This window comes from Anopheles stephensi, chromosome 3 (genome assembly GCF_013141755.1).
Source record: "Anopheles stephensi strain Indian chromosome 3, UCI_ANSTEP_V1.0, whole genome shotgun sequence".
In the NCBI taxonomy this organism is placed as follows: domain Eukaryota; kingdom Metazoa; phylum Arthropoda; class Insecta; order Diptera; family Culicidae; genus Anopheles; species Anopheles stephensi.
Genome location: NC_050203.1, coordinates 66,949,127 through 66,975,033, shown reverse-complemented (window position 1 = coordinate 66,975,033; position 25,907 = coordinate 66,949,127). Strand labels below are relative to the sequence as shown.

Sequence of the window (25,907 nt, the reverse complement as noted above, 5' to 3'; positions counted from 1 at the left end):
TTCGAAAGCTGGCTTCACCTCATTCATGGCAGCTTTCTGTTTGTGGTTAGGTGCGAAATAACTTCAACTGGCTTCAAGCTTCAGCATAATAAATGCCAGACGGGCACGAAGGAGAATATCGTTTCCATGCCATATCCGCTCGCTGTGGCTGTTTCGTTCGCGAATCTCGGCGAATTACGGCACACAGAAGAACAACTTCTGTCGTTTGCAGTGCGTTTATTGCTGGCAGTGTGGATGAATCGCGGTGTGGAACACTTCGTTACTCTGGGTTATTGGTAGGGGGAGTGAGTTTTGCTTATCCACCCTCTCCCGGGTCTAAAGTGCTGTTCAGTGTTAGTTTAAGTGAGAGCTAAATTTGTCTGCAAATTTCCATTGTAAAACTGTCATTTCTATGCTTAAATGATAAATAGCAATGCAATATGTCCACAAAGAATGAACCGTCTGGTTGAATTGTTCATCTAGAGAGACAGCCTTCAAAAATCAATATTATTTTACTTCATATTTACAACAAATCGTAAGAAACGGGGGAGAGAGATAATCCCTTTCAATAAAACTCAACATAGCAAAAGAAAGACATCACGCTTTCTCCAACCATTATTCATGGAGCCTATCGAAAGAAAAGCACAAAAAAGCACATTATAGCATGTCCTTCAAGAATAAATGACTCTCACTCTTGGAGCTTTTCCATTATAATACGAGATTTGGGTAGCTTCGAAAGATGGTTCTGCATCTTCATCGTTATTTTGGACAGTTCTCCACTCGAGCAGAAGAAGCAACCGATCACTGTTCAACGACCGTTCACCTTTTCGGCCACTGCAATTGGACGTCCGCTCGGTCCAAACCGTTATCGAAGCATGATGACGCACAAAAACTACTACCACACTGTGTACTACCTCTGGAGATATCTCCCGAGAGCCACTCGGTTCTGGGACACGCAATACGGACTCGCCTCGATTGGTTCTCATCAGTCATCTCGTCAGCGCTTCGTACTCCCAGTGAAGCGCCAGTGAAGTGGAGAGAGTTCATTTCGCCATCCTAATGGTCCTGCGACCACTTGAGGCAGGAAACAACCCGGCGGTCCGCGTGCGTGTCCTCCTCGTTAGTGGTCAAATCATGGCCGCAAGTTTGGTCGACAGGACCGAATGTAATAATTATTGGAACCTGTGACGCATTTTTAACGAGGGGCAGTGTGGGTTTTGAGATGAAATCAATAATCCTGAGCAGTCCCGCTTTTATTGCCGAGCTTTCGCCCATCTTCGGAGCGGGCCGGGAAACCAAACAACGAGCAGCGTGGAGCAGTAGGAGAACCTTCTCGAGCACATTTGCGTGAGTCTTTGGAGGCGTAAATTTAGATTCTAAATTTGTATCCCTTCCCTTCACGTGTGAGGCCGGTAAAAGCAGTAGACTGGAATGAAGTTTGGGTGTTACCCGGCGTCACATGTTTGCGAACAGTCATGAAACTCTCGACTCATCAATTCTTCGTCTATCGATGATCCTGGCAAGATGGCATGTGTGCGGTGAAGAAAAGAGGTGGAAAATATGTTGTCCTGATTTTGTGAAAGGGTCGCACCAACATTCGGTGAACTGCTGTCTAAGCGAAAAACGCTTAGAGCAACGTGATCAGCCTTCGAAAACCGATCCAAAAATATCCGGTAGGGAAGCATTATTAGCTACTAATATAGCAAGGATAAAAGCTGATCTTGCTGAGAGAAAGTGATGCTGTGCCTGAACGATTTGAAACAGAAGCCATGCGTTTTTTTGTTGAATGACTAGCATATAATTATGTAGAGTGGTGTAGGGGATTTATGCAACGCCAAAACAAAACATTAAAAATCAATAATTAAAATTCAAAATTCACATGATTCATAACACGTGCGATAAGATCCTCAAAACAAAAAGCGTCTCTATCCCAGCACAAGTTCACAGCATTTTCATTTTCATCGCCGCAGAAACTTTCCGGCAAACCGACCGGCCTATCAAGCAAACAAAAAACAACCATCATTATTACTGTGACGGGGCATAACATCGAGCCGAGGGGCACCACAGCGTACTGGATCTATTATTCATTCGCGGCATCGCGGCTACGAGCCTTTTGCGATGAATTTTCATTTCCCGAAGCTAACGAAATGTAGGAAAATTGGGGGCAAAAAAATAAGCCTCGCTCGTCGCTCCGATCGTGTGGCATTTGATGTTACACATTTAACATCATCGTTCGTGTCTGTTGACTGGTACGGCTGGGAGGGGTAGCAGCGTGCTTGTGGTGGCCGTTTTGGGGCTCGTCATCTGCCCGGGGAATTCCACCGCTCGCCGCTCACCCTCATCAACACCGTGGGGGTCGGCTCCAGTGAAAGGTAGTCAACCCCCGGAATCAACACCCCCACACGCATCAACAGTGCGGCCAAGGGATGGAAGGAGTGTACCGTTTTTGACATGGCACATTTCCATGCCACTACATCATGAATTGGCACAATATTCGCTTAATTTTTTGCTTCGTTTTTTGCGACGCTCAACCTGACGATTACCGTGTAATATTCGCAGGAGATTACATTTTTGCCTCAGGGAGCGAACGCACGTTAATCAACGGGTTTTCTCCACGACGGGGTAGATAGTTAGCTCCTGTCATCGAATTTGACGGCCACGAAAGGGAGTTTCAGCCGAAGGGATCAAACATGTCTAAAACGGCTAACGGGAAAGCGATAACCGATCTACGTTATTACACCCTCAAACAGGCGACATTTGAAACAACTTGAAAGGAGCCCCATGTCTAGTTTCAAGTTACGAACAACCTGAATCCTGTGGTTTGAAATTCATCCATCATTCCGCGTCTACATTTCAAACCAAGTTCGTTTCTTACAAATGACATTCTTCGCCAGTAATACAGTGAAGCCTTTCAAAGGTCACCGATTTCCTGTTACTGAACGACGCAACGCAACAAGCTTATGACCACGGTTCGCGTTCATCCCGAACCGTGAAGGGAACGCTGATAAGGGCGCTGAAAACAATCCGCGCCTAAAACCAAAGCAAACAGCGGGATGCTGGAACGAGAACGATAAGATGCAATCCGTCGGGGAGTAAAGTTTTCCTCCACTACGATGACAATCTTTAAACATAACCTTGTTCTGGCGATAAGAGACACACACGTCGCGTTTGAAACCGTACTGGCAGCCAACAAAACAAGGGATTGATGTAAAACTTGTACAAATACTAAAACTTGTCTGTCCTAGATTCTTACACTGGAGAACAGATAGAACTGTAACTTTAAACTAATGTTTCAACTGTGGTACGCATCTCCAACACAAACAAATCGTCCACCGTGTATCACAGTTGCGTCAAAGTTTGGTCAGGGAAGGGACTGCATTATCGATGGCTGTGTAACACCACAGCTACACCAATTGGATCGCAAACACCGGAAATTGCTGCAGCAATGAATTATTACAGCGCTCCCTACCCGAAAATTCACGAAAGGCTTCCAGTATGTATTTAACCTAGCACCCAAAGGGTTGTGTTCGAACATTCGAAAGCATGAGAAGACTGGAGTAGGCTAATATAGAATAATATTGTCGGTTGTCCGAATGGTAGTTGCAGCTGTTAAGTGGCCCAAACTAGTTTGAAAACATTTATTGCGTCGCTTCTACCACTGTGATGCTTGCCATGATAACGTTAATGCGCACAATTTCAGAGACAAAATATAGCCATCCATGCTAGCCCGTATCCATATGACTCATAGAAATGCGATTACATTTTCAAAATATTAGATAAATCTCTATCGCGAAGAAGACGTATAATTATGTAGCAAGTAGGGCCTTTATTAAAAAAAACTACTTAAGCTATTTATCTGATAACATTCTGACTAACAAGTTTAAATTCATTTTAGAATTCTATATTCAATAATTAGTCTAAACCATATTATAGGGCCTTAGTCTTTCGCAACAGCGATGTTCTCTTTTTAGAACTCTCTTCCTGGGCCTAGATCATCAGTTATAAATCTCCGTCTAGACTACAGCCTTATTGGAAGACATCTGATAGACATTAAAAGTGGGAAAGAATATTTTTTACAAGCGCCACCAGCAGTTCTTTTTGAGGTGATTGAAGCAGGTAAGTCTCGGATATGAACAAAAGGTTTAGTTTTACAATGTACAAATTCAATATACGTTGTATAACGTATACGTTCCAGCATATTCTCTTCAGGCCAGATGATAAAGTCTCAGTTTTATTTGTCGTCCATAATTAGTCTATCTAATGTCGTAAAACCCTTAAAAAATTTATAGTAGTACAAACACTTATTCAAGTTTGCTTCCTTGAATTATCATCTGCTTCTTATTTCTTAGCCTTACGACCTCTTAGGTCATGCCTGCCATTTCTGACTTAATAGGCTTGTTGATGCCGCATTGTTGGATGGTTAGTCCTCACTATGGGGGAACGGTCCAGGTGAGATTTGAACCCTTGCCGTGTGAAGACCAGAGCCGCTGTCACATCTACCATCGGGCCTGTCATAGCTACTTCAAATCAACAGATATCGACTTGACACCAAAGACGACAGACAATTGGGTCAATTGCTAGGGCGCATTGTGTTTGAAGAAATATTTAAAATTGATTTTTACTCATAGACATTTGATAAGTAATTTACCATCAAAATTGCTTCACCTTCTAATTTGGCTATTCTAACTGGGTGACTAGCTTTGTGTGACTTGTTTAATCCGTATCCGTAGCTGGATCGTCAGTCCTGGGTACGGGGAGGCGGTCTACATGGGATTTGATCCCCGGTTCTCCGCTGTGAAGACCGGCGCCGATGTCACCTCGGCCACCTAAACGCCCGCCATCAAGATTACATTCACACAAAACACTTGCTACTAAACTACTCCTGCTCATTTTACTAACTTTTCAAGGCTGATTAAATTACAATCTACCTGATACACACCATCATTTCTTTTCTTAAAAGGGTCTCCAGCAACTACTATGCCACCCTTGCGTTACGGCGTCGTCCTTCTAAGAGTGGTTTTAGTTTAATTAAGAATTGAACACAAGATAGGTGTGCGTTGTTATTTGATGCCTGACAAATTTTCGTGTGGGATTGTTTACGAGCAAGGGACCCACATCCATTCCATGGCTTCCCCTCTATTTCTTGCCCATGTTAGGCTTTATTTATGATTTTTTTTTTGTCAGGCATTACCTTACCATTGTACCTTTACATGCCTTGAAAACAATCCAGGTAGTATTCATGCTTGTTTGGCTATTGTGAGGAAGCAGGATTGACCTTGGTAGGCGAAATAATACGCTGTACGGAACATTGTGAACGTCAAGGGTAGAATAATGTTGTCCACGATCGACAAGCAAAAATGTATTTCCGTAAAGCAAACATTTTCGTTGCTTAAAGCATGTTACGATTGTACAAGCTAATCACACTTGAAATTACTGCTTGTGTACTTGTTTTCTTAAAGCTGTTTACAATCCGTGCTCTTTGTGATGATTGCAGCAGTTCTAATTTCCTGCTCATAATCCTTATCCCCACCCATCCCGGGCTCATTTTCGTTAATAGTCCAGGAACATTCCCAAAACCGCAAAAAAGTCGTACAAATTATTATAACACCTTCCACTGGTTCGCTCGTACAATCGTACAATCACAGTCAGTTACAATGATTACATCTCTTACATGAAACCACCACAGACGGTCAGGTGGGGTTTTTTTGTTGTGAAAATTACTAACCATGTTTTTATCTGTTCCCTTATCGAGTTGCTTTAAGATTGAATTTATTTACAAATCAAATTATGAAATAGCAACTTTCCAACACCCTCCCGAACGCACGTGTACACGAACTCACTTGAGCTGCGTAACGCATCTGATAAGCCCACCCAACAACGAACAAGCAGCTGCGCCCCCCAAAAAAAGAAAATCCGTTCATTTCATTGTGGCAGTCGTCCAACTTGAAATGAAAACACATTCACCGAAAACTTGGAAAATCAACCTCCTCCGAAAAACCACCCTCCACGGTGAGTTGAGAGTGGAAAATGCCATTGCGTAATGGCATGTGGCCCATGTGGCGAGAAGAGCAGCGTAGAAGAAAGTGCGTGCGTCGTTTTTCTGTCTGCAACTTACGGCGCATTACAGGATTTTTCGCCGGTAGCATCTACCAGTATCCTCCTCTGTCAGGACATGCATCGACAACTTGCAATGCTTGCTTGCGTGATAGGGCACACACAAAAATAAAAGATAAGACAAGAAAATGGTTAAACCATACAGCAACTACCTCTTAAACGCCATTACGGAAGCATACGGAAGAAATGTTTCGAATCTGTTTTACCCGTACACGCAGCGAGAGGAATCGGAAGATTAAAAAGCAAGGTGTGTGTAAGGGTGGGGGTTGGATATAGGAAACCAAAGCTAGCAGCCGCCACGCACCAACGTGGGCAAGTTTCTTTTCCGCTGTTTTGTTTTCATTATTTGACACACTAACACAACTGTACGCACGCACTGATTGTGTCACCATCAAATGGTGGCCATCGTCCACCACCCCCCCTCTACTTTATATTTACTATTGTGTTGCCCAACACTAAATGGCGCTGTGATTGACGCTCTTCGTCTACGCCTACTCAATTACATGGCGATGGTGGTTCGAGTTGAAAAGCTCGGCGCCACGCTCAAAATCACGGACTGTTTCGAAGCTTTGTAGAGTAGCGTTTGCTACTTGGATGATGATCTTCGAGACTGTGAGGTTCACTAGAGTTTTCGTTAACCAACGTAGCTACGGCTCGTTTACTACATACGCCATTGGCTGAGAAAGTGAAAATTTTGCTGAAAAAAGTGATGACAATAAAATATAGTCATTTTCATCTTCAACTCTCACAACCCGAAGATGTTTTGACCTGCCATGTCTGGCTTCTTTGACTTCATAGTTAGTCCTGCGTATGGTGAGACGTGATTCAATACTCAAACCTGTCTTGTAAAAGTAGGCGCCGTTAGCAACTCAACTCCACTCGAATGATTCTACGGAAAATCAATGTGTTTGATTAACCTTGTTTCCTGCACCCACTTTTATTAGCATTTTTATAGAGGAGAAAATGGACAGCTTCGAATTCCCTTCCAGACTAAAATTTTCTGTTTCATATGAGCAGTAGCTCTGAGGCCTGAGTCTATACCGAATAAAGGCAAGAATACCAGGCTCTCAGGTTTTCTCATCGGCATCTGGTGATGATTGGTATTACAAGCCTTTTCCGGGACTTAAACCTGATGCCCACACATGCTTACGAAGGGTCACAACCGCCATCTCAGTTACTCTCAGTAACAAATAGATATACAGAGCCTACCAGGCATCCTTTCTCCATGTTGACTGATTAAAAAGCTGAAGATGGATCAGTAAAGGGTCGTCCGGTGTCATTCTACTTACATGACCAGCTGGCTCAAGAATTTCAGCCTAGCTTTCCTAATTCGCTACACATTACTGAGATCATAGATCGGAGATGGTCGTAGCTCGTCATTTTAGAGGCTACTCAAAAGTTGTTCTTTCGCTCATATTAGACAAAAAGCTCTTCTGTGGATCTTCCTTTCGAAAGCGGCCAGAAAACGCAGGTGAAGAAATCCATCAGTATTAGAAATAGTCCATGTTCAAAGAGAGTCTCCCGATCTTCAAATTTGCAAGTCGGGGAAGGAGCTAGGAGTACGAAATAAAAGTAGTGCTTCGACTGTTGTATATTTCTCTACCTGTTTGTTACATTTGTTAGATGACAGGATCATCTGAACGCAGTGTTCTGATTCGAATATTTTGAATGGCATTTGGCTTTGCTTCGATAACCGATCACTACTGGTTTCGAGGAATCTCAATGAATAGGAAAATACAACTATTCTCAACCTCAACTCTTAAGTCTTCTAGTAGCTAACGTTGCCAACATTTCGTTTGGCGCGTGAAGGACAATTTTGCTAAGTAATTTGGATATGAAACAACAAAGCACCTGCACTTACGCATATCAATGTAGTGCATGACTTTGTTGGCCAAAACAACTCCATAAACATATCAATATGCCTCCGCATGCATCGTCTAATCGCTCCAGAAGCGGATTTCAATTTCTTAAACTTTAAAGTTCAAGTTGTAAATAAGAACCACACAAAAATCTTTACGATATATTTCGAACCCAACACACTTTGGCCAGGCCTTTCTTTGACTCGATCTGTGCAAGAAAAAAAAAAGTCTCACCGCCTGGCCGTGGCATGGACCGGACCAGTGGAGCATATGAGCGGCCACCATCACACCAATGCATGTCAATGACAGATTTCCGGTGCTAAAGTCAATCTCCTTCGAGCACCACTTTTGGTGCGGTAAAGGCTTCACGGCTGTGTTCACGGTTTTAGTGAACGAATAAAAGGCGGGGTGAATATTTAAGGTCAACACTGTATTAAAAGCGTTCTCAAAGATCTCAAAGATATGTGAAAGTAGGGTTCTGTTGGATTAGCTCGGAATTTCGAGCTGCTGCAAGCTTTCTCATTTTGAAGAAACAATTGAAATCATGAGTACAAAAATTATATTTTGCTTAGTTTTTAATTATACAAATCAGACGATTAAAGTGTGATTGACCTTACCTTCTTCTATAGTATCAAGCCGATTTCTTTCTTCGCAGCAACAAACCGATTTTCCTTCTCTTTTCTTTTTTTGTTGTTGCACCGATAGCACTTTATACAGCACTTTGTTTCTTCACAGCACTACAGGGCGGAACAAAGAAATGGGAACGTGAATTTTAACTAGGATGAGATTAGAAGCATACTTTTTTTCTTTCTTTTAATGCCGCTTCACACCCTCAACACTTGCAAAACAATCTCGTCAAGGCAGCTGCAAGCGAAATGATTATAAATACAAAAATCACACACTTCATCACAACACTTGAGGAACTGGGCTGGCTGGCTGGCTCGCAAACACAATCGCTGTTTTTTTAGCTCGCGCACCACATAAACACACACACACACTTGAAGAAACGGTCGCCACTTCCATTGCGTTACACCATCGGCAACATCATGCAGCAGCCGCCTTTGGCATGCTTTGATGCTCGCTTTCTTGGCTGATCATCCTCTAAGCAGCAGCAGCCACGTTGCTATCGACATCACACACATAGTAAGCCACATGCACACACACACGCATACTAGCGAGCAGCACGCATTACGTAGATGAAAAACCGCGTACCACACACCACCACATAATCCTTTTGTGATGGTTGGTTTAATCGTCCGTGCAAAAAAAAATAACCTCAAATCGTTGGAGAATCAACTTACTTACACTTAAAAAATACTTAAGTGGCTGATTTATTTTTTCAATAACAAAACAATAAAACCTTGCCGATTTTGTATGGATTCAAAAACACACACACAAGCAAAAGTGCATTTGCCTGAAGTACGGCTCCTTCACAGCCCAGCCACGCCAACCCCGTGTGAGGAGGTTGACAACAATCAGCTGTGTGTTTATGCTACACCGATGGGTTATGAAACATGACCATGGCCTCCCGATCGGGAGGGTGGGCTAAACCGACCGAAATAGAAGAGAGTCCCCGGTCGGTCCTTGGCGACATTTTCGAAGAAAATCGATCATCGGTGGTGGAAATCGGACGAGGCATAAAAAAAAACAAACACCAACCGGACTTTGTTTCTAGGAGCATGCTCTCCAAAAAGGGTGCATTTTCTTCAGTGCAGCTGGGAGCTGCCAGACGGGTTTTGTTCTCGTGTTTTTTCCCCCTTTTCTGACACTGCGAACCATTGTGCGACAACAGAAAAGGAAAACGGCGAGCTTCACACACAGCAATAACAACAAATCGATGGAAAAGTGGTAGGTTTTGGCTTCAAGTTTTTTTAAGCATTCGCTACTGCATGGTTCGATGAATTAGGTAAAATTTATGCTATCTGATAACAAAAAACTAGAAGGTCATATATTCACAGCTGATCTGTCACAAGAGACTTCCATTAAGTTGTTACGATTCGCATCAAATGAAGCAATTTTTTCCCCTGTACGCGTTTTAGATTGGCTCTATGCTCTGATGCTGTTGTGCAGTTGCTCGACAAAGAACCGAAATATTGACCACAACAACACCTTCCACATCGGCCGTGTGTGGTGGCGGAAGCATCGACCTATTCATGAGGGCACTTGTTCACGTTGCTCTACCTAAACAGACGACAAATATAGTAAATTTCACTCCCATCCAAGTCACCCCAATTTCCCGTAACAAAACATTCACCCCTTGCTGGTGACAACACTTCTTCACTTCATCTCGCACACCATCACGACCACTTCACGCACACACAAATTCACCATCACCTTTCCCGTATGTATCGGCTACGGCCAGCAGGAACTTCGCCACTACACTTACGTAACAAAATTTAAGTACATTTAGTACGAACCCGTTGTTTTTTTTTTAACAAGGAAAAATGTTTCTAGCTTTTGTTATGGACGCGGAAAAACACACGTCTTGCGCTTGCAGAAGAAAACCGATTTTTGACAGCGATGGTTGACGTACACGTACACAATGCTCTCACTTCTCTTGCGCTGTTTCTCCTGTCCCGGGTGCAAGCAGAACGAACGAAGCCACCGTTCCCAGCTGACAGTTGGTTAGGCGGTGGTCTCGCAACGTGTTCGCAGTACGAGCCTTATTCAAACAGATTACAGATTGTACGAATACAATACATAATTTAACATTTTTTAAAGGAAAACTTTTAAGAATAAAAGTAACTGTTAATGCTCATAGAAATAATGTTTTTTTAAAGCCAATTTAAAATGCTTAAAACTTGAATAACAAATTCGAGAATTTTATAAAAGGAAAACTATCTGTTTTTTGAGTATTGGAAAATATATTTTTTAAATAGAATAAATTAAGTTGAGCAACAATTCTTCTTCGATGGCTTTCTTTCTACAGCCTGGAAAGGTTTTGGCCTGCTATTTGTGGCTTTCTATGACTTGATTTTACCCGTTCCTAAGTGGTAAACCCTGCGTACGGGAAGTCGGTCTGGACGGGATGGGCACTGCTGTTGCCTCGGCCACCAGGCTGCCCCAAGCTTTGGTCCCTGTTGTGCAACAATATGCAGGCCATATACACGGCAGGACTGGGGTTCAAATCCCGCCACGGACGTTTATCCGTTGGCAGATTGACGAATTGTCCAGCACAGGTAAATTCAACCATCGAATCCGGAAATGGCAGGCCAAGACACCTCAAAGTTACTGCACGCGGTTATAAAATAACAGATCAACACAAATCTCATATGTATCCTAGTATCATCCTCTCTTCCACGCTCTCTCTCTCTATTCCACACTTTTGCTACACTTCGTTCCCTTCTTCTCTCATTTTCTGTCACTTTATCACTCGTTCAAGTTGAAAAATACCTTTAGAAGTGATGTAACTAAAATTTGAACCATGAACTTTAATTGTCGACAGTGGATGCATTACTCGACAGTGGATGCATGCCATTGCAGGAAAATGGAATTACCTTTTTCCTTCTTCCTAAGCTCAATCAATTAGAAAATTAATAGTATTGAAGTGTTGCAATCAATTTATAGAAAACTTTAATAATTAACTTTTTAATTATTTCTCTTTTAACGAGCGAACGGAATTATTTCTAATTCTCATTAGAGTGCACTGCTGAAAGCTATGCATGCATGTATGTGTAGCTAGGCTTCTGAAAATAGTAAAAAAATATGCTCCTAACTTAATACGTGTATGCGGGCCTTCACCATAATTGTATCGCATATAGCGCCATCTATTGGTCAATAGCGTAAAGTATGGGTTACGCCGTCATTTGAAATTGAACATTTTGAACATCAACGGCAAAATGAAACGGCAGTGGAGATTAAATTATTTATCTGCTTGTAAAACATACTTTCAGCAAATCGACCGTTCTACACGCATAAAAAAAACTTGTTAACTTAAATTTTCTTTCATTCTGGTTTCTGTAAATAACATTACCACATTCACCCTTCAACATGCAGAACACACCGCAAGTAGTTTCTTAGTTCAAGGTTCCATCCTTTTATTCAAATGCATCTTACACACTAGAGAGCCTAAACGTGTTAGCTTTGTTTTTGGCAGTACGTACATATACATATAAACCACATATTCTGTATGAAAATGGTCCTTATAAGGTGTTTGGGGGGGAAGGTAGTTCTATTAAAAAGACTTACGTTACAAAACTGAGAAGCGCGTTTACGTGTAATACGGAATCAGTCAATCCTGAGAATCATTTGGCCACAGACAGAGAATTCTACGCTTGGAGAAACGCGCCCACTAGTAGCAAACAACATCAACCATAATCGGAAACTCGATTCGCTGACTAAATGCTACCTTCACTAAATACTGGAACTTACTGGCGCTACGTATCTTGATGGGGTTTTTTTTTAATTTTACATAGTGCGTTATGACAAATCTGGCTTAAATATCGATATTTGATGGAATGCGCGAACGAAGAAACAAACACGACTACTAATATGACACTTAAGAGTACGCATGACTTTAGCAATAATGGTCGCTACTGAGCGATGAGTTTTGAGCAACGGTTTGTGGCGCCTCGATTATTGCACGAAGCGTCATCACTCAATACTTTTCCACCGTGATAGGATTCACGTGCCCGTTTGAGGTTAGTTTTTGGTTTGTGGCGTCCGGCTTTGGATGAGTGTCGCCGTTCGTGATCACTTTGGGCGGAATGTAGTAGAACCAGGCGCCGAAGAAGAATAGTATGGAGCACGCCTTGCCGATCAGAGCCAGTAATAGCATGTACCTGTGAGGGAGAGAGTAAAGCAAGTAATAACCTCACATAGTTCTGCAGATAACAACACCAAACATTGCTGACAACGGTCTTACTTGCTCATGAACGCGTTATCGTAAACCAAACACGCGCCGTGATCGTCACAGCTCGATTCCTGCCACAAGATGCACGTTTCGTCGATAAGCCGGCCGAAGATCATCGGCGCCGGGATGGTACCGAGCACCCGGACCTTAATCCACTGTATCCCCAGCGCAAACGAACGCTGATCGTCGTGGACACACCGGAGCGTCGCCGACAGGGCCGGCATCGTGGCCAGAAAGGTGAAGAACATCACCAGAAAGCAGAGCACCACGAAGATCCACAGATGATCACACTGCGACTGGCACATCGTATTAACCGCATCGTAGCTTCCTCCCCCGTACAGCGGTCCCGCCGTCTCACCGTGGAACGTGGCATTGATGCATGTGCAGTCCCGGTACACCTTGGCGTTCTCCAGATTAATCTCCTCGCTGCACCCGGCATGACACGGCGAGTAGTACATGATCCCGTCCGCGCCGCAGATTGGTTCGTAGTTTCGCCGACTGCAGGCACACCGGTCATTGCACGCGTTGTCCAGATTCTTGGGCAGATAGTACAGATCGCGTGGTTCGGCCGTGTGCGCATAGGCACGGCTGTCGAGGTTTTCGTGCGGGAAGTACGGTGCAGTGACGCCGGCGAACGTGAGATTTGGGCAGGACAGGAAGAAGCACACTGTGAAGAGGGCGGCAAAAATCGTTGCAAACAGACAAAACTTGATGATGCCCGAACAGGACAGGTGCAGCTTTTTCACTAGATAGCCACCGAGGAAGGTTCCACCACCGCCGGCCGGTACCGTTATTATTCCTGGGGGAAAGGAAACAGGCAAGTGGTTAATGTGGAATTAAATCATGTACAAGGACAATGCAATGTCCGCTATAATTTAGCAATAAATCTAGACTAAAAATCAAAATAATTCGAATGAAATAAAGACTGCTCTAAGATATTGCACAAAAATCAGTTCGTAATTTGATAAGTTAAAGGGGTCACGTGCAATGACTTGATATCCCTGGATAGACATTCACAGAAGGTTCTGCATCGAACATCCTCAAAGGTGACTCAGTAGGAGACTACCGAAAGTACTAGGGATAATAATACGTCCCTTTTCAAGGATCATTCCTTGAAGTATTCCAAAAGAATAGATGCATTTTCCCAGCGACCTCGTCTACTATGGAGTCTTGTATATCAAGAGACATGGCCTCCAAAAACATCTTTCCACTTAAGAGCCACTCAGGCCAAAGGCTTTAACTTCACCAACTAGACCCCAGTTGAAGAGATCCTTCAATTACCTCCGAGAGATTCAACTTTTCTCTAGGGAAGCCTTGGCGCCATGCCATGTGGTAAAAGAACCTTGATCAACCATGACCACAACTTCAATGTACGATGGACTTATTAAAGCCTCCTGAATATATGGAGGTCTCCTTCATTGTAAATATTTTAGTCTTCACTCAAGCAGACTTCTTCCATGGTATCTTGACGTTGATCCTATACAGCTTGTTCATTTAAAATCTTCAATTCTTCTCTCTATAACGACAAGGCCGAGTATCAAATCCCATCTGTATCGTTCCTCCGTAATATAAGTTTTTTCTTCCTCCTCTTTTGATTCTAAAATCAGATCCTAGGATCCTATTTTTGTCTTTCTAATCTTAATTTTAGGAAGGACAATGGAGGAGCCGCTACAACGACGAGCTCTACGAGCTCTACGATGGTCTCACTATCGTACAGCGCATTAGACTCGCCAGGCTTGGGTGGGCTGGTCACGTCATGAGAATGACACTGGACGACCCAGCCCGTAAAGTCCTTTAAGGCCGTCCACACGGACAGAGGAGGCGTGGTTGGCCCAAATTGAGATGGAGTGATGGCGTTGATGCGTCCGCCAGAACGGCCGGGATAACGGATTGGCAGACGACGACGCTGAACCGTGAGCGGTATCGAGGATTGTTGCAGCAGGCCAAGACCGCAAAGCGGTTGTAGCGCCTGATAAGTAAGTAAGTAAGTAAGTAATCTTAATTTTACTGGATGAGATTCGATAGCCGATCCTGCCCTATGAAGCCCGGCGTTGCTACTGTCTCTACCACCAAACCCGCCCCTAGTAAACCTGACAGTGTTCGGTATGATCTAAGAATGTAATACAATTAAGAAGAATATCTATAAAACTTTTTTCAGTCATTAGGGCGTAGAAAAGTCTTTTCTGAAAGTCTGAATAATAGTTTTATAATTTCTTATCAAGTTTATACAATGTTTGTCAAGCCATAAAACGAGTGTCTCGAAGCTTTACACATCAACATAAACCCTCTCGGCGTAATTGCTTATAGTAAAAATGAAAAAGATGCAATTTTTAAAAATTAATATCAATTTAAAATAAACACTTTCTAGCACAAAAATGCACCTAAACGGCTTTCTTTCGGAAAGCGAAAAATGATAAATCCTCCCCTACCATTTCATCGCCGATCTCCACTTACCCATCAGCAGCGCGGACCAAACCGCCGTCACGCTGAACTGGTTCTCGATCAGCTTCGGCAGAAACACGGCAAAGCCGGAGATGACCAGGCCCTCGGAAGCGCCGGCCAGATTAAGGAAGAAAAAGGTCGGATTGCGTAGCAACGCGAGCAGCGCACGCGGTATCTGCTTGATCTTGGTGAACGCTTCCTGGTTCCGCTCGCCGTCCGCATCGCCGCCCCGGTGAGCTTCCGACACCTTCTGCAGCTTTTCCGAGCCGGGCAGGGCGGGCGGATAGGCAAGGATGGGGATGGCCAACAGCAAGCAGAACGCTGCCATGAACACGAACCCAACCCACCAGGCACCGACCCATACCTTGCTGTGTGGGGTTAGCCCGAGCCTGTTGAAGAGAAAGGTTAATAAATAGAATAATATAGTATCATCCGCGTGAACGTTGGTGGGTGCGAAGAAATGTGTGTGTGTGTGTGTGTGTGTGTGTGTGTGTGTGTGTGTGTGTGTGTGTGTGTGTGTTTATCCCGTCACATCCCTTCCAACAATCCAATCCGATGTCCCGGACTAGTGTGAGGTTAGATAAAAAGTGTTTTTAATGGCGGATGTCCTCAGTGGTTTGCTCCATTTCCACGTCCACGCGGTAGTTCGGTTGCACATTGGTCGGGATTGCGCGACTCGGTAGTCACGTTGCGTTTTTTTGCTCCATTGCGTTACGATGGTTACAATCGTAGTAACAACCGGGCCGGGCAATTGTTCCTGAACTGAACGGTAACGTAACGCTCGCTTTCCCAGCAAGAACCACCAGCACGAAGACAATGGAACACAACTTAACTGGGCAATATTGACACCCGGTACAGTGTACAGCCGTACACCGAACCCGGCGGACTGTGACCGTCCATCCTTATAAGCTTAGTTTTATGCGCGTCGCTCCAAACCGGGGCGAAAAGCGACATCATGTGTGGGATTTTTCAAATCACACCACCACCACCACCACCCGGCAGGCAGTGGGTTTTGAATGTGGAAAAATGGAACTCACGGGAGAAAAGACAATTAAAAAATGATAAATGCACATCGCCGTGTCGAGGAAGGGTCGAGGATGCAGAGAACGACTGTGGCCACACAAAATCCACTCAGTCCGTCGGGATCAACTACGGGCTTTTTCGTTTTTCCTTATTTTTGTTCGGACACAGAGAACAACGCGTCGGACCGGGGTTGTGGTGACGTTTTCATTCATTAAAATCAACTTTTCCCATGGATTACAAATGGGATTTTGGGCCCGCGCGGAATGCGTTTTGTTCATTCATTTATCGATCTATTGTGTGTGTGTGTTTTTTTTTTTTGCGGGGCACCAACGGCAGTGGCAGAAGTTTTAAAATGCAACGAATCTGATAACGCAGATGTTTGGCGGAACAACAAAAAAAAAAAATGGCGCACCGAGGTCTCGCTCGCATGTGCAATACTTTAATTAAGAGCACAGGTGATCATCAATCATCGGGTGACGCTCGATCGATCGATTACGGCAATCCATCTTCTATATGACCGGCAAGTCATTAAAAACAATTTAACAAATTGTACTAGTTGGCATCTGTGAATTTGTGTCACCCTTTTGCCGTCGGTAGTGCTATCCCGGGAAGCGTTCAGTTGGGAAGTTAAAGAGAGAACAAAGGCATTTAAAGTGAAGTAAACCATCGACTATCATCATCATCATCATGTTGGCCTACTCGTTTAAAGGGCACGTCGTGAAATGGTCCGGTCAGCAATAGATCTCCAGGAAACTCGATCCCTGGCTGCAGCTTCCAATAGATCTCCGACAGGTCTCCTTTCACAGGTCTGCAGGACAGGTCTGCCGGGCATGAGTCCGGCATCCTCATAACATGTCCCAGCCATCGTATCCTGCCGGTCTTCGTCACCGTCAGGATGTCCGGTTCGCCGTACAGCTCAGCAAGCTCGTCGTTTCTTCCTTCTCCTCCACACTCTCCATGCTCGAACACACCGCCAAAGATGGTCCGGAGGATGCGTCGCTCGAACACCTTCCGCTAGGATGGTCCAAGACTCGTTGCCATATAGGACCACCGGGCGAATCAGTGTGCGATAGATCTCACATGCGGTCTCGAAGTCTTCCGGATCTCGGCAGACGGTGAAGGCCGTAGTAGGCACGATTCCTCAGCACAATGCGTCTCCGGATTTCGCTGCTGACATCGTTATCCGAAGTAACGACAGTCCCAAGATAGCAGAACTCCTCTACCACTTCGAGGTTGTCGTCGTCAACTAACACGCTGCAGGCCCTCACGGGCTCTATCACGATCGGAGCCTCCGGCAAGCAGGTATTTCGTCCTGGTCGCATTGATCATCAGTCCAATTCTTGCTGCTTCACGTTTCAGTCGGGTGTACGCCTCACACATCTTCGCTGTAGTCTTGCCAATGATATCTATGTCGTCCGCGAAGCCAAGGAAAAGGAGATACCGATAGAGAATCGTGCCACGGATGTCGTTGTCTAACAAGGCTATATGGAACAGTAGACAGGAGAGTTCGTCCCCTTGCCTCAGACCCCTGTGAGTTTCGAACGACTCCGACAGCATGTTCGATACTCTCACTCTGCACTGCACCCCGTTCATGGTGGCCCTTAACAGCCGGATCAATTTTCCGGGAAAGTGGTGCCGCTGCATGATGTTCCATACCATCGACTATAAAGTTATAAAATGAAAAACTTGTTTGAGTATTTTAAAGCCCTTACTTAGAAAGTGGCATGAGAGGATCGTAGAATATTGAAAGTAACGAGTGGAAATTGTAAGGCACATTGCTGGAGGTGTCGGTAGCTGACAAGATTGGTATCCAGATCTCATCGGCTTCCCGTGGGTTGGACGACGACATATTTAGCTACAATAAAATTAAGTCAAGGCAGCCACAAAAAGACGGGTTAAACGCATCTTGAAATCCGGGAATTATAAAAACGAGCTTCAGTCTACATAGTTGGCCGTTTTTGAACTATGAGGTTGTTTTGTGACCTGCACTTGATTAACTCCAATCTCAGATAAACACTTGATTCTTCCTTCATCCTAATTGTGAGGGTATTGAAGAGTTGTTCTTCAACTGTAGCGTTTTTTTATCTCATTTTCGACTGTTTATAGGGCCAAAAATTCATATTCAGATTTGACCCTTAAGGAACGTTGTAACTACTAAATATTAACCTTCCGACTTTCAAGGCATTTGTCCTGGCCAGGTCTGTTTCTCCCTCTCCCCCCCCTCTCTCTCTCTCTCTCTCTCTCTCTCTCTCTCTTCTAGACCTTAAAACCTCTTGGGTCATGCCTGCCACATCTGGCTTACTAGACTTAAGGATAGTCAGTCACGCCTACTACGGGGGAACGGGTCCGAATGGGATTTGAGCCTCGGTCCTGCCGTCCGCATTGCATACATTTTTTTAAAATTTAATTGAAGTCAAGTTCACATTGTGAAATCTATGTTGGCTGTTAGTTTGTAAAGCTTTATCGACTAGTAAATTATCGATTCCTTCTTCTTCCCTGGCAGTACAACCTTGAAAGGTCCCGACCTGCCAATTTCTGGCTCTCTGTGACTTGGTTTTACCCGTAGCAAAGTGGTCGGCCCTGGGTACAGGGAGGCCTCCTCCCTGGGTCTGGATGGGATTTAAACCAAGGTCCTGCCTAGGTATGCAAACAGGCGCCGTAGAGGCGACTACCACTGAGCCGCCTCTTATGTTGAACAATGATAAAAATCCTTAAAAAAAACATGCCGTTATAAAATAAAATAAAGAAAAAAACACAAAACATCTTAATAGTTAAACAGTTTTAAACTATTTTTGTCGAAGCGTCTGATAATAGAATAAGAAAAAAATCATGAAAGACAAGTGTGAACATTAGAATAAAAATGAAATCAAAAAAGAATATGGAAAAGAATGACACAAAATCAACACGAGTCATAAAAAATTGTTAAACTGAATAAAAAAGTACTAATTTGACAATAAGGCTTCAAGCCGTCATAATTAAAAAATTAAAAATAAAATCCACTGAAATATTAAAAAAAAAATTTGTACACGGTTATAAATAATATCACATAGAAAAGCAGAAATAAAAACCACTGACTAGACTAAAGATATAAAATATTAAAAAAAGTATGAAAACTGCTTTCAACTGTGAAATACTAACAAGGAATATATAAAACACACCAGTATGTGGTTTTCTTAAACCACAGCATTTTTTAACATACTAAAACCTGCTCCGTTTACTAACCGACTATGCAAAAATGCTTATTACCTTTGGCGCAGCATAACGAATTGCTTATTATGGAAATGGTTCGGCACTAGCATCCCGTCACTGACGCACCCGTTTGCTTCACCTGTACACACTGGTTCGGCTAAAGGTGGATATATTTTCATAACACAACAACACAACGACCGTAACACAATTTGCCCAGCAAACGGCAATGCACCGACATAACCTACGAAATTGGACGGGGGCGAAGGCACGATCGATCATTTCAACGGTGTCGGTGGGTGGGGGATAATCTTTTGTCGTGGAAGGAAAGACATTTTTCTGCGGAAAGGAATTTGGTGTGCTGCTGGGTGGGAGACCGTGTGCTGTGTACACAGGAAGCAACAGGATGGCTTGTTCTTGTTTGGCCTAAGGCACTGTCGCCTTGGTGTAGGGCTTGTTCGAACGTAGAAACAGAGTTAGGAACGGGTTGTTAGGTTGAGGAGAAATATCCACAAAAATAAACCATTTCTATATTTTTTAAGTGCAATATTCGAGGTTAATACGAGTATTAGCAACGTGTTTCACTCTTAAAATGTTCTTATATCCGAGCTCTACTAGTCCAAATTCTTATTACGTCTTTGCATGCAGCTTCAATTCCAACCTTTCGCAGGGATGACGCCAGTCATTATTATTTCCAAAGGAAATGAACCATTTCCCCCCAGTGGTGCAAAAATTCCCGTAATGAGTCCAATGATCCGCTGCCGGCGTAATATCGTCACACGGCCCCTGCTATCGTCGTGCTTCATTGGCGCACAAGTTATGCAGTTCGTTCTTCTGCCTCTCAGTTTGCCCCTTTTCTCCGGCGGAATAGGGGCGCATAGACACGTACGTAGGATCACAATTTTTCGGATGATAAAGCCCGCTCGAATGGTGTCAGATGATGCGAGCCGTCTCCGTAATACGTCTCTCCGATCCGGACAACCGAAAAGCGCAAGATGTTACCTTGTCCTGAGGTGTTATGTGCTCTAATAAATCTGTCCCATCTTTATGGCCCCAAAATGGCAATGGCTATGTGAAACACACTTGCTCAAACAATAGATGCCATCCCTCGATTCGTTACTGCAAGGGTACGTGTATGTACCAAGGATGGACGATAAACGTTATGAGCATGGTATGAAATTTTTCCACCTAATTTGAATTTATTAATATTAGATGCAACACGTTTCATCGGGTGTGCAACGATGCTTGCGGTTGTGTATTTTGGGGGTTCGATCCCTTTCCATTGCCACTGTCGGAAACATTTACACAGGGGTAGCTGAGCTTACGGATGAGGGTTGAGATCAGCCAGTATGATGGATGACCAGTGCAAACCAGTAGATTAAAAGCAGATCAGTCTTCGACCCTTTTACGATCTTATGAATATGTTTTGCTTCCTTAGTTATCTTAATCGTCCCGTCAAACTTACGTGCCAGCATCGACGACGAACATGTCCGTGTAGAAGAGAAGCAACTGTCCACCGATGACGTAACCGGCAGCTGGTCCCACAACGGCCATCGTGTAGTAAATGCCTGCAAGCAGAGGTATGAAGTTTTTGGGGGGGTTTATGCATATTTTTAGTATTTGTCGATATTTTTGTACAATATTCAATCTGTTGGGTTTAGAGACCCTTTAAGCCAACGGTTAATTTTAATTACTTTCAGGCTACCAATTCCCAAGAAAGTAAGGATTAAAGTGCCTGCAATGTTAACCGAACACTGATCAAAGGTCCTAATAATATTCTAATTCGATCTGAAGTCTATGATCATAAGAGTCTCTGGTCTAAAGAACCGAAATAGATGCCGGAAAGTTTGACGCTTTTCAAGTATTGACGAGACCTCAATGAAACCACATATGAGCTTCCGGAGGGATAACCACCTCATCAGGATGAAAGTTCTGATGCTCATGCTCAGGAGGATTTTTGGCCCGGTATGTGTGGAAGGACAATAGAGGAGCCGCTACAATCACGAGCTCTACGAGCTGTGCAATGATCTCACCATCCGATGAGCTAGTCACGTCATGAGAATGACACCGGACGACCCAGCCTGTAAAGTCGTTTTAGGTCGTCCACACGGACAGAGCTGGCGTAGAAGACCCAAATGGAGTGATGGCGTTGATGCGTCCGCCAGAATGGCCGGGATAATGGATTGGCAGAAGACGGCGCTAAACCGTGAGCAGTATCGAGGATTGTAGCAGCAGGCCAAGGCTGCGAATCAGCTGTGTATTAAGGAAGTTGTGATTAATACAACTCTTCCGAATTTTTTTTCAAAGAGTCCAAGTTGCATAATTTCACAGTCTAACTGGGTTAGACCGAAGGCTGGCCAAAACATCGACAGCTGATTCCAAACTTCGATAGTTGTTCACTTGCAGTCTCGCCTATATCTATGCAAGATTCCACTATATGATTGAAAAAATTTACAGCTGACTTGCAATATTTCACCAAGTATTTGAAATACTCTACTGAGTGATTCAAAAGTTCCAGCATATGGGTCGACCTACCATATTGCCGTTTAGAACTCGGGATCTGGAATTTTTATTAACCATGTCCTTCACTAATTATTCTCACAAAATTTAGATTACCTTCATATGCTACCCAAAACTAATCTTCTCCACGAACTTCCAAATATTAACCTTAAAGCAGTCGAGATTTTCCTTCTCGCCTTCCAACCCACCACCAAATTATTGCTTCACACTATTCTAGGACAAAACCCAATTGTACCTACCCCAGTCGGTGCCTTCAAACCTTCAATCAAAAATCAATCAACCCCACTGTCATGCAACGTGGCTTTTGTTTTCCTTCTCCCCCCTGCTCTTATCGCGCCCCCTTTTGTCACTAAATAGATTTACGCCCGGGCCCAATGCCACTGGCATCCGTGGGCGCCTGGCTGGATGAAAACGAAACACACAAATCTAATCAATGGAACTCTCGGGTATCGTCGGTACAATCAATGCACAAATTATACCATTCCCCCGTGCAACGCTAGCTTACCAGCTCCCGAAGCATAATGTGTTTGGGAACGGGATGGAAGCAAAAAAAAAATCTCTTCTCCATCCGTCAAATTGTTTCTGCCTCAACTTTTCGAAGTCGTACCAATGCGTAACACGATTGAAATACTATCCCTCGCACGCATCTCTCCATTTGGTCGATGGGTGTGTTGATAGGTCCTGACTCTTCTGGTTGAGACCAAGGGCCCAACGCTTAAGTGGTACTGGAAATGAGGAAACAAAAAATTGATGTGAATTTTCCACCCGAAAAGAGGCTGATGCAACTAGCTAGTGGCAGCTGCGTCAAATAGGGCACTTAAAGTGTGAAAACCGGTGTTGTGTCATGTGGTGAACTTTCTATTGCAAAGAGTAGCAAAGTGCTTGAAGAAGAAGCAATTTGCTTATCAAAAATGATATTTTTTACAATTGTTATTGGCATTTTCTATCATATTCTTTGATTACCGTTTTATTTTTCATTGTTTTACTCATATTTTCGTTAATTTTTATAATTTAGTATACTTTTCAAGATTTTTTTAAATTTTTCTATAACTTTTTGACCGTTTTCCATATATTTCTGATTTTGTACTTTTGATTGATTAATTGATGGGGAATAGATATAAAATAAACAGGGCTATTATTTCGAAAATCTTCAAAAGCTTGGAGACCAATCCAAAGCTATCAGGAAAACATTCAATAAGCTATGAGGCAAATTCAAAACAGTATGGGAAAATATTTAAAAAAGACCTCAAGACTTCTTGTATTTGTCATATTTTCAACCAAATGTGGGAAATCAAACATATAAAAAATATATTCCTTTCTATTCCTCTTTTACCTGTATCTACCACTCCTATCTATGCACTTGCATCTTATCGTGCCCATCTCCTTCTGCTCGCAATTTCCAAAGATGTGTAACCGTTTTGACCCACAATTTTCCTTGAGGTTAATAAAACGGAAGCTAATAAAATTATGATGTGCGCATTTATATCGCCGCTCAGCCGTCGGTATTTTCTCCCTTCTGCTTAGCCAACGCCTGTTCACGCACAGCTCCTTACTTGTCGCTTTATGACAAAGGAAACTCCTTGCTGCCTCCGAAGGAAAAAGGGGCCCGACTTGCAAGGACAACTATCCAATGCTTTTACCATCAATTTCACTCCCTGCAAAACCCTGCGCTAGGATGTGGAAATTCCCATTTTTGTTTGCCTCCCGTATAGCTTCCTGCGCCGGGGTGGGCATGATTTTATCTGGGCTTCCTGCCGGTGAACCCTTAGCTCTTCGTCGTTTAATTTCACAATCAGATGATTTATTTTGACAGAAGTGATTGCAAAATATTTTGATCCTCCACAGCGTGCTTCCTTCCTCCGGGGAAGGTTTTTTTCCTCTCTCTCTCTCTTTCTCTCTCTCACCCCAACCTACTCCAGCAGCAGAGTTGAACCACAGAAGTGTGTCGCAAAGATTATATGGTGAGTAATTTATGGTGTTCATTTGCGAATAACTTAGGTGTGCGCCAGGCGCCGGGTAGGAGCCAGCAATGTGGGCCAACGGGAGGATGAGGCACACGATGCATGGTGTCGCATATTTAAAAAGCGTGTGCAAAATATGGTCTAAGCATTGGATGTCGGAGATTGTATCTATATATGCCCAAGGTATGCGGCTAGGTGCAAGCTTCACATGACAAGGTCCACATTTTACGCACATTTATCTGTAAGTTACTTATTTAAAGCACCTTCAACGCTTACCCAGATAGACGGAAGACATTTTCTTCGAGACGTTCTCGTCGATGTACGTCACGCCGAGTGTGTACAGCGGTGATGCTCCGGCACCGAGCAGCAGCTGGGCGGTAAAGAAGAACCACACATTCCAGGACAAGTTTTCACTGTCCGTCGATGCTTGTCCACCGTTTGCCAGTGGCAATCCCGTGTCATGACGGCAACCTGTCAGCTAAAGGAAGAGAGGAGAAAAGCAGAGGAAAAAGGATAAGGAAAAACATGTTACACAGTACCAAAAAGGAAGGGGAAAAGGGTTTTATTTTGTTTCCGGTAATAGGAGAGCGTTCCCGAAGAGTTAACAAAAGCCAGCCAGATCTGCCCGGAAGCTAAACCATGTCAAGGTAGTTCCTTTTTTCGCCATTTAATTACCGAGTTTTTGTGCAGTTACAGTCATTCCAAGTACGGAATGTGCTTTTCTGCTAGTTCTTTCAATTTCATAACTACATTGTACTAATTGGACTATTTAAAATTAAGTGAGAAAATGGAATGTGAAGTAAACAAATTAAATTAAAAAAAAAAACCCAACAGAACACAATTTATTAAAAGCAAAATCTTCGATTATTTCTCGAACCTACCTACCGAAACCTCGTGGAAGGAAAAACCGACTAGAAATAGTACAAAGCAATGTCTAAAACAATAGTAAAAAAATCAAAATTCAATAAAAACATTCTTAATGTTGTCAAAAAACTTGGACAGTTATTAATCTTCCAAAAGACATTCTTAATCTTTCAAAAGACAGTTGTAAACTCAATCTTTCCTTCCTTTCAACCTGTTGAGCCACTTTTCGCCACTTCTTTTGTAAAATCATCACAACAGCCTGCATCGAATGTCGCTCACTTACCTCGGTTAGCGCCTCCACGGCAGCACCGTTGGTCCCATTGGCCAGCAACGGTCCCAGAGTGCACACGTTCTGGTCCGAGTTGGTCGCCCGGTACTGGCCGACGAGAAAGTGTGGCAGTGCGAACACGAACGCACCGAGCCCCATCACCGCCACACCCCACCCGATCCACCGGGGCTTGGAGGCACCGAGCCGGCCACCAAAGTAGGAAACCGGCACCAGGCAGAGGAAGGACGCAATGTCGTAACCACTGGCCACCAGGCCCGTTTGTGTGGAGCGTAAACCGAACCGCCGCTCGATGGTCGTGATGACAACGTTGATGAAACCGTTCACTACCAAACCTGGGTGGGAGAAGATAGAAGCAGTCGAAGAAGGCCATGAGAAATTATTGGTATGCGAGAGGGGAGGGAAACAAATCAAAGGAGGTACGGGAAACTCGCGGGAAGCCTTGTATTGTTGCGTAGCACATTAGACACAGGTTGTTTGTGTCCTGTCGTGCGTGCGAAAATAAGGAAAGATTCAAAACATCCGGCTGGGGTGCGATGATTTCAGCGGGAAAATGTGCGAGGGTGAAAACTTCGGTACAATGCATCTCAGGGAAAGAAATGTGAGTGTGCTCCGGTGAGAGAGTGTCCAAGGTGACAACTATTGTTTGCAGGAAGTGAAAACTGAGCTTCATTTCGTCCTTTTTTGAACGCGCAAGGAGGCAGAGCGTTGATCTGCCTTTATCTGGCGAGCCGGGCGGTGATTGACCATTGTATGGGGTTATAATAGGTTAAATTGAAATTGTTATCTTTTACTATATATTAGGGTCTATAGATGGTCTT

General features: G+C 43.7%; 2 protein-coding genes across 8 annotated transcripts in view; both read right to left on the bottom strand.

Annotated features, from left to right (window-relative positions):
• LOC118511774 (solute carrier organic anion transporter family member 4A1) overlaps positions 1-10,509 on the bottom strand; it is a 45,343-nt gene extending 34,834 nt beyond the window's left edge. The window contains exons 1-2 of one of the 6 annotated variants that reach the window (XM_036055266.1): positions 10,370-10,509; positions 8,570-8,689 (exon numbers count right to left, since the gene is read on the bottom strand). The gene's annotated coding sequence lies outside the window, so the exon portion shown is untranslated. Of the gene's footprint in view, positions 1-8,569; positions 8,708-10,206 lie in introns of those variants that run through there. The other 5 variants (XM_036055264.1, XM_036055265.1, XM_036055263.1 and 2 more) reach the window with 5 other exon arrangements.
• A 1,837-nt stretch (positions 10,510-12,346) lies between these two features.
• Positions 12,347-25,907, bottom strand: part of LOC118511767 (solute carrier organic anion transporter family member 4A1) — a 55,840-nt gene continuing 42,279 nt past the window's right edge. For both annotated transcript variants that reach the window (XM_036055242.1, XM_036055241.1), the window contains exons 2-7: positions 25,084-25,421; positions 24,213-24,414; positions 20,921-21,023; positions 15,259-15,635; positions 12,817-13,603; positions 12,347-12,733 (exon numbers count right to left, since the gene is read on the bottom strand). In XM_036055242.1, coding sequence (XP_035911135.1) covers positions 12,550-12,733; positions 12,817-13,603; positions 15,259-15,635; positions 20,921-21,023; positions 24,213-24,414; positions 25,084-25,227 — 1,797 coding nt within the window. In that variant the 5' untranslated portion in view covers positions 25,228-25,421 and the 3' untranslated portion in view covers positions 12,347-12,549. The remainder of the gene's footprint in view (positions 12,734-12,816; positions 13,604-15,258; positions 15,636-20,920; positions 21,024-24,212; positions 24,415-25,083; positions 25,422-25,907) is intronic.